Source organism: Impatiens glandulifera, chromosome 3 (genome assembly GCF_907164915.1).
Source record: "Impatiens glandulifera chromosome 3, dImpGla2.1, whole genome shotgun sequence".
Lineage (NCBI taxonomy): Eukaryota > Viridiplantae > Streptophyta > Magnoliopsida > Ericales > Balsaminaceae > Impatiens > Impatiens glandulifera.
In genome coordinates, this window is record NC_061864.1 from 3,308,312 (window position 1) to 3,317,842 (window position 9,531).

The 9,531-nt window shown below is 32.0% G+C and overlaps 1 protein-coding gene across 1 annotated transcript; it reads right to left on the reverse strand.

Moving 5' to 3' along the window:
* Window positions 1-1,636: 1,636 nt before the first annotated feature.
* LOC124928896 (ent-kaurene oxidase-like) lies at window positions 1,637-3,914 on the reverse strand. The gene is made up of 8 exons (XM_047469143.1): window positions 3,761-3,914; window positions 3,520-3,680; window positions 3,210-3,371; window positions 2,988-3,128; window positions 2,648-2,902; window positions 2,404-2,565; window positions 2,108-2,302; window positions 1,637-2,021 (listed from the first exon to the last, which is right to left on the reverse strand). The coding sequence occupies exons 1-8, from the start codon at window positions 3,912-3,914 to the stop codon at window positions 1,701-1,703; spliced, it is 1,551 nt and encodes a 516-aa protein (XP_047325099.1). The 3' UTR covers window positions 1,637-1,700.
* Between the last annotated feature and the right edge of the window lie 5,617 nt (window positions 3,915-9,531).

Below are 9,531 nucleotides of genomic sequence, written 5' to 3' on the forward strand. Positions count from 1 at the left end.
GTTTCGAACTTGTAACCTAACAAAACAAATATAATTTTTTTAACGAATAAGCTAATAAACTTTATATTTTAAATTAAACACCAAATTTGTTCAACTTTTTAACTAACTAATATATATATATATATAAATAATGATGTTTAATTTTTAAAGTGTCCGGATTGCCAGTTCGAGAGTTGTGGTTAATTTGAATATATATGTGAGAGTAAATGGATATTTGGGTCGGATTGTGGGTTGACCCGTCCATAAATTTAAAACAGTTAAAAATAAAATTAAAAATGATATATATATGTTTTGAACTTGCAATCTAACAAAAATAAATAAAACACTTTAACCAACTAAGCTACTAACATTTTATATCTTAAATTCAACACCAAATTTGTTAAACACGATACATTTTAACAATATAAGTTCAAATTTGATGAACGCAGGACGTTTTAACAATATAAGTTCAACTTTTTAATTAACTAATTTATATATACAATTGATGCTTAATTTGATGTTTAAAAAATGTATTTATTTACAATAAATTTTATATTTAAAATTTAAATTTAATAAAAATAAAATAATAGTATTTGATATTTTAATCAACAATTTAATGATTAAAATATATTAATGTGATAAAAAAATGTTTTCAATTAATTTTATTTTTAGAAAAACAAAAGCCCAAATGCTTTTAAGACCTTCCCATTCTTATTCAATATAATTCGACATGAAACTCTTATATTATATTATTTAGTTGTGATTTTAAGTATAGTTTATATACAATGCACTTAGGAAATGACCAAAATACTACTTCTTTTTTTTTTCAATTGTCATAAAGTTTAAACTAGCTTTATAAATATGAGCCTTCAACAAGATTTAGGGCATTTAATAAAATAATGTATTAAAATTTGTTATGTATAGTGATCTAAATTTATTATTTTTATACATTTTTAATTTAAAATAATTTTATCTAATTTAATAATATTTTTCCATGTCAAGTACATATAAAATTATTTTAACAATTAAAAATAATAATCATAATATTTATAAAAGAGAACGCCTTGAAATGATTAGTGTAACATTCATATTAAGAAAAAGAGATAAATATTGGTTTCACCCTATTAGGGGTTGGGGTATTGAACTGCTCTAAACATATTAATTTTTTTTCTTCTATTTTAATAAATATTTCACAAAGATAATTGTTTTCATTTAATAGATATAAATTATTATTTTGTTTATAAATGATTGAATTCTTATAGATAATAAATTAAAAAATATATATATTTTGAACCTATTGACTATTGAGTTACCTTGGGCATAATAAGTATATTAATTATAATTATATTTTGGATGGACTGCCCTAATTATGAGTTTGTTGGGCTTACCATATATCCTTATATAATAGAACATTTAAAAAAATAATAAATGGTTAGCTAGTGATTAGTGTGATTTTTCTTTTTCTTTTTGTTAAACAACACCGTTAACTTGTATGCAAACCATGCAACTAGACTACTCAAATGAAATTAAATTTCAAAGACAAAGTAATTTGATTTTCTAAAGTTGATAAATGTGCTTACAACATATTAAACTTATTTAAGAAGATAAATCCAAGAGAATCTGTTGTGCATATAACCGCATACTGTTTTATGCTCTTATTTATTATGAAAGATTTGGCACACCACAAGGCATGACACACGACTCATCGGGTTAAGCCGTAATCACTTACGAGGTTCGAGGAATACACGAACCGGATTAAGTTTGCGACTGGTGAGGCCTAGGATGTCGACATCTGCTGCTTCACCTTCGGTTAGGCTCCACTTAAACTCCTGTATAAGCCTAGCAATAGACACACAAGATATCAGGGATGCTTGAAGCGCGCCTGCACATACCCTTTTCCCGCCTCCAAACGCCATTGTTTTGTGCAAATCCATCTTTAACTCCCCCTGATTCTTCCCTTCAAGAAACCTCTCCGGATTCCACTCTTCAGGCTTCTCCCATTGTTTCTCATCCATGTTGCACGCGTAAAGGTTTATCGCAATCTACATCATATACATGAGTTGTTGTTTCATAATTAGAGTGCAACTAGGAAATTCAATTATTTGAGCTAAAAGAAACAGAGTCCCACCTCGCTTCCAGCAGGCACAAAGTATCCTCCGAGTTGTGTGTCTTCGTCGGCATGTCGTAGTGGAATAATCGGGACAGGATTGTGCCTTCTTAAAGTTTCATGGAAAACAGAATTCAAGTATGGTAGCTTACACAACGATTCCTCTGTTATATTTTCCGACCCACAAACACTTTCAATTTCATTGTACAATTGATCCTGTCCATTAGTCCAACTCCTTTTACTTTTCCATTTTCTTATGATAAGTTAATTCAAAACAAGAAGAAAATCAGAGTAAAATATGAAACCAACCAACCAACCTGCTTGTTCTTGTCCTTGGATAGTTCATACATAGCCCATTCTGTGGCAACCAGAGTAGTATCTGATGCCTCAATGATCACCTCCCAAAGCAACATAATGATCTGTTTCTCCGACAGATTCTTTCCTTCACGCAGTAGATAAGCGAGGTAACTGTTTGTTTCCTGTCATCAATCTCAATTCATCAGTTACCAATCAAAAACCCATGCACGAATGTATGATTAATTAACCATTGTTAGTTGTTACCTCCCCTGCATTAATCAGTTCAGTTTGCTGTCTAATGAGGGCTCTCATTACAGCTTGCCTCCTGAAATCCATTCTTTGGATTCTCTTTTCGAAACCGGGATTGGGAACCCATTTCAGATACGGGAAAAAATCACGCCAGTCTACATCTATTGCACCAGCCATTGGATCGTCCACCAAAACATCGAATATCTCATTTCTCGATATAGTTTTCCCAAGTTCCTCGACGTAGATTGATTCCACGTCATTCCCCAATGTCTGCAAGGAATGTAAGAAATTCCATTGAATTAGTTTTTCAATTGCTACTGTTTCCAAATGTACGTCAAGAAGTAATAATAATTACCTCAATCATTGACAATCTGAAAAGCTCGGACTCAAAGATTTCTCGAAACTCCACAGCTTCTAGAGGCTTGCTTTCCAAATGAGCATGGAAAAGGCTTACAATGTTCTTCACCATCGTGTCTCTGAGAACCCGATGTTGTTTCTAAAAACAGATAGAGGGGCCATAAGCAAACATTTTAGAAGAAGAAAGTAATATGATTTGGTGGAGACTGTTCAAATTAACCTGAGCATTGGGGCCTAAAACATTGGTGAGTAAATGCTTCTTGGTCGTCTTGTGGAATTCATTGTAATCACTCATTGCCACCATGCATTTATCAGAAGTAAGGATATCTAAAGCTCTGCTTAGCTTTCTAGTTGATATCGATGAATACCTCGTCACCAAAGCCTGCATGGTGGAAACTTCTTAATATACCTTAAATCTAAAATGGTCTATAAAACTTAATAATTTGAATTACAACCCTCATTTCAATTCTAATTCCATGGTTACCAAACACACCCGAACCATCATCCGAGTTGAGAAAGAAGGGTATTACCTCCTTGGCAACTTCACCGGAGTTGAGGACGACAAGTGAACTAGAACCAGTTTTAATGGAATAGATTGGACCATAAGTTTCAGCCCACATTGCGAAAGTCATGTGTGGCTTCTTCTCCTTTAGCTGAAGCAGATTCCCAATCAACGGCAGACCAGGAACAACTGATGATCATATCATATTCATCCAAATATAAATGTAGTTCAATTCATACCCATAAAATAAAGACTCATGAATTAATTACCGGGAACAGGTGGGAGGCCACCGCCGGGACGTGTTTTCCGATGATGATCATTGAGAAACCCTTTAACTAACCACAAAGAAAGTCCACCCAGAGCGACCGCCGGACCTCCGACAGCGATTGCGGTCCCCACCGGCACTGTTTGAAGAAGATCCATGATCGATCACACGTACCAGGGGAGAGAACTATAAGATAGAAATGGGATAGAAATGAAGACTCTCTTGGACTTGATGGGGGGAGTAAATTATATAGTAATTTAGTTAAAAATATAAAATAATTTAATGAATTGGATTCTCATAAATGTCATCTTTATCTTTATTGTGGAGATTATAAAATTACTACCAATTTTATAAACTAATTTATTTTAATACATAAGTAATGTATTAATCCTTGTATCTTTTAAAATTAATCATATTATTATTACTCAACTGTTTTTTTAATTAGGATATTTTTTTGTAATCAATCTTATACAATTTGATGTAGATTCTATGAATAATTTTAATAGAATTTTAATATTTTTTGGTCAATACTTTCATAAATATCTGATTAAAAAATGCATTCCCAACTATTTTAATGTTTAATTATTGATATTTTAAAAATGTATATATTATTTTATTATATTTTTTTCTACTTTATAAAAATATATATTATTTTATTATAATTATTTAATTTATTTATATTTTATATGAAAAGTGGAACTGAAATAAATAAAATTTGGTTAGGTGATTTCTTTTTGGCAAATTTTAAATTATATTATAAAATAAATTTTAATAATATTTTTTTACCAAATAAATTTTATCCTTTTATTTTTGCAGAAGTAAACAAATTAAAGTGATAGATAATTTAAAATAACAACATATATTAATTTATTATTAATATTAATTTTTTTAGCAATTTTAAATATATGTATTATTTAGTGAAAATAAAAAAAAAAAATTCTCTAAGGTTCACACATACTCTATAGATTCATTTCTAATTTATTCCTTAAAACTAATTACACAATAAATATACCTTCAAATCTCAATTTTCCTTTAAATAAAGATTTCAGGAGTATTAATGATCAATATCTATTCATCAAAATTATGACATTAACCCTCATATTATATTATAGATAGTTTCAATCTTACTATTTTTATTTCTATTAAACTTATAAATATCAATTTTTTCCTTAAAATAAGAAATAAAATCAATCTTTAAAATGTTAATTTATGAGTTAAAAAAACTCACTCAAAAGACTTAAGGGATGCTTGATTCGAATAAGAAAGACAAATATGTGAGATGTGAATTGTATAATCGATATAAATTGTAATATTTGGTTATGAGTATTAATCATTTTCAATCTTATTAATAATATTTGGTGCATGATATTTTTAATGTTTTAGATATTTTTATTATATTTTTTTTAATTAAAATATAAATTATTATTATTTTTATATCATAATAGTTTAAAATAATTAAAATATTAAAGTATATAATAATTTAATAAAATATAAATATTTAATATCTTATTATACTAATTATATATATATATATTTTAAAATATTTATAAAAAAAATAATTGAATGATTTTTTTTTTTAATTATAAATAAAATCAAACTTAAATACTGAAATATAAGAAAAAGTTTTTAAAATATTATATATTAATAATTAATTAAATTAAATATAACATTTTACTTTAATAACATATATTATACCATGCTGTAACTTTTTTAATAACACTTTTTTTATTAAAATATTTTATATTTAAATATTTTTTTATATAAAACTGTTATTTTATTTTTAAGTTTTTATATTTTAATTAATTTATTAGAATTTTATTATTAATTCATAATATTTAAAATTAATTATATTATTATTAGTTATTGTTATTAAAATTTCATTTTGAATAATTTCTTTTTATTATTTAAATAATTAAAATAATTTTTTTAAATAAATAAAATAAATTATTATTATTTTAATTATAAAAGAATGTCTATTATATATATAATTATAAAAATATATATAATATTATAATTATAATTATAATTATAATTATAATTATGAGAGGGTGGATATCCCTAATCTATTTGAGAGATCCTAGATTCGAGTGTGGCGACAAGTTTATGGGCTGTGTGCTTAACCCTTAACCCTATTGTGATCACATTTTATTCTTCTTCTAGCCTAGCAACAACAAAGGGTGGATATCCCTAGCCTCCTTAAAGGTCATGGGTTCGAGTTCGTCAGACGACAAATTATGCGTCTAGTTAAATGGTTAAGTGTGTTTGTGGCTTACCTCATTGTCACTATATATTTTTTTTATAATTATGAGAAAACATGTGAGAGTGAACATCATGGAAGAGAGAATCTATCAAATGAGAATGAAATTCATTTCTCCCAATTTAGAGAGGAATAAATAATTTCTGAGTATCTGAAAATTAAATCGGAATAAAACTCATCAATCAAACAACTCAATTTATTCAATTTCTCATTCCTTAAGTACAAAATCACATGCTAAGCAATCTTAGAATTCTTTTGCACTTTGATTTTATTGAAAATTTTTTAAAGTCAATTGTCATATCTTGTTTATTTGTAAAGATAATGTAGGGAATTTCCCTCATAATCAATCAAAGAACTTAAGAAATATAACAGCAAGAAACCAATAAAACAACACAAGATTTGATATCGGAGTTCGACCCAAAAAAGATGGTCTATGTCTCCGTCGAGCTCTGTTACGAACTCGATTCCACTATCACAATTAAACGTTTCAGTTACACCTCGTTCTCATATATATCAATCACACCTTTGAAATCTCTAACCACCTTGTGTGAATTACTCATGTATATATATAAACAACTTGTTCTAACTAACTTAACAAACTTAAGTCTTTGACACTTTAGTTAATTGGGCCTGACCCATCAACTCAATTTCAACAATCTCCACCTTGGGTTGAAGGGTCCTTCTCTTGTTCTAGTGAAATCGAATATGTTCATCACTTCATTGCTCGAAGCCTTCATTGCACTAAATATCTTGAACTCTAAGCAAATCCAAACAATGCCTGAATTTACTTAGAGGTAGTACCTTGGTTCCAACATCAGCCGGGTTATCTTCTGTTCCAACCTTGTTGATTGAAACCACCCCTTGTGTTATCTTCTCTCGAATGAAATAGTGCTTGATATCCACGTGTTTTGTTCTGTCATGGAACACGGGATTCTTGCACAAGTGTAGTGCACTTTGGCTATCTGTGAACACCGTCGCAGGTCTTTCGAATACCTTCAATTCTTGCAGCAGACCCTAAATCCACATTGCTTCCTTTACAGCTTCAGTTGCTGCGATATATTCGGTTTCTGTTGTTGATAAGGCCACTACTGATTGCAACTGACTCTTCCAACTGATACAGTTACCGTTCACCAAAAAATAGAAAGCCGAAGTTGATTTCCTTGAGTCTTTATCTCCTGCATAGTCTGAGTCCACGTAACCAATTACACTAACCTCTGCTCCACTTCTTTTCTTGTAACATATACCCACATTAGTAGTCGAGGCTATGTATCTTAGTAACCACTTCATTGCGAGCCAATGTTCACGGCCTGGACTCGCCATAAACCTGCTCAAGACACTAATCGCATGTGCCAAGTCTGACCTGGTACAAACCATTGAGTACATCACAGACCCAACTGCACTTGAATACGGAATCTTTTCCATGTAAGTCTGATCTGACCTGGTTTTTGCCGAGTTCACAGACGACATCATATACTGATTCGTGATCGGCAACTTTGCTGGCTTGGCTCCTCGAATTTCGAACTTGTCAATCACCTTCTCGAGATACCCTTGCTGGCTGAGAGTCATTACACCATTCTTCCTGTCTCTCTTAATCCTTATCCCAAGAATCTTAGCAGCTTTGCCTAAGTCCTTCATATCGAACTCGGAACTTAGAACAATTTTCAACTTCTTCACACTTGAAGCTTCTTTGCTGATTAGTAGCATATCATCTACATATAGCAGAAGATAATCAGCTTCAAGTATATTCTTCCCTCTAAAGTATAAACAAGTATCATAGCTACTCCTCATAAAGCCTTGTTGAGTAATAAACGCATCAAACTGTAAATACCACTGCCTTGGTGATTGTTTGAGTCCATACAACGACTTCCTAAGCAAACACACCATGTTCTTCTCTTGCTGAACTTTGAACCCTTCTGGCTGCTCCATGTAGATGGTTTCCTCTAAATTTCCATGAAGAAACGTAGTCTTAACATCCATCTGTTCTAACTTAAGATCGAACTGAGTTACCAGCGAGAGCATTATCCGAATGGTTTTGTACTTAACAACTGGTGAGAAGATCTCATTATAGTCCACTCCTTCCTTTTGAGAGAACCCTTTAGCAACTAATCTTGCTTTGTACTTGACCCCCTCCTGAATCGAAATACCTTCCTTGATCTTATAGATCCACCTGCACTTGATTACAGATTGTTTGACAGGCCTTGGAACAATTTCCCAAGTTGAATTCTTATAAAGTGAATTCATTTCTTCCTTCATAGCTTCCATCCACTTGGATCTATCACTAGAACTCAAAGCTTCTTTGAAATCTTCCGGCTCAGTTTTGTCTAACTCAACTGCTGTCATAAACGCATATGCCAACATATCGGTATAAGCTGAGAACCCATACCTCTGGATGGGTTTTGGTTGCCTCCTTTCCCTGTCCCTTGCGAGTTGATAACTAGCTTCCGACTGAGCTGTAATTTCCTCGTCTTGTGCCACAACAGGTTTAACATCTGTACCAGTAAATTTCTCCTGATTATCAACAACCATTTCAGTGTTTTGATCTGAAATCAATGGCTCCACCTGACCATGATCCCCTGCATTACTCTCCACTTGACCAGTCCCCTGCTCGCTTTTACCCAAGTCACCTTGATTAGATTGATTCTGAGAGAGACACACAAACTCCTCTTCATTGAATACTACGTCCCTACTGTTTATGGTTTTAAAACCACCAGACTGTTTTAACCACATCCTATAACCTTTCACTCCTTGAGGATACCCAAGAAACACACATTTCACACTTCTTGGCTCTAACTTGCCTTCTTTTTGATGAGCGAAGGCTGTACATCCAAATGGTCTAAGATGAGACAAATCTGGAGGCTTACCTGTTCACATTTCTTCAGGAGTTTTGAACTCAATTGCTGTCGACGGACATCGATTCACCAAATATGCTGCTGTCATTACAGCTTCTCCCCAGAAGGACTTGGACAAACCTGCCCCGAAAAGCATGCATCGAGACTTATCTAACAAAGTCCGATTCATTCGCTCAGCAATTCCGTTTTGCTGGGGTATGGATCGAACTGTTCTATGTCTTTGAACCCCTAGCTCACGACAATGACTATCAAACACTTCGTTGCAAAACTCTAACCCATTATCTGTTCTTAGAATCTTTAATTTTCTACCTGTCAGATTCTCAACCAAAGTCTGTCATGTTTTGAACTTCTCAAAAGCATCACTTTTGTGTTTCAATAGATAAACCCATACTTTACGAGAATAATCATCTACGATTGACAAGAAATACGAGTTACCTCCATGCGTCGATGTTTTCTCAGGACTCCATAAGTCTGAATGGACATACTCCAACACGCCCTTGGACTTATGAACTCCGGTCTTAAATTTCTGCCGATGCTGCTTGCCCAGCATGCAATGCTCGCAAAAGTTTAGACCCTTGACTCTATCTGAGCCTAATATATTCTTGTCGCTGAGAATCTGCAAACCCTTCTCACTGATGTGACCGAGCCTCCGATGCCATATCGTGGCCT

What these genes read in the sequence shown, in the direction of transcription:
- LOC124928896 (XM_047469143.1), bottom strand. Translation starts at nt 3,914, where the DNA reads ATGGATCTTCTTCAAACAGTGCCGGTGGGGACCGCAATCGCTGTCGGA. An exon ending in TGGCCTCCCACCTGTTCCCG is followed by an intron (nt 3,681 to 3,760) that starts GTAATTAATTCA and finishes TATGATCATCAG; the next exon opens with TTGTTCCTGGTCTGCCGTTG. An exon ending in CCAAGGACAAGAACAAGCAG is followed by an intron (nt 2,303 to 2,403) that starts GTTGGTTGGTTG and finishes ACTAATGGACAG; the next exon opens with GATCAATTGTACAATGAAAT.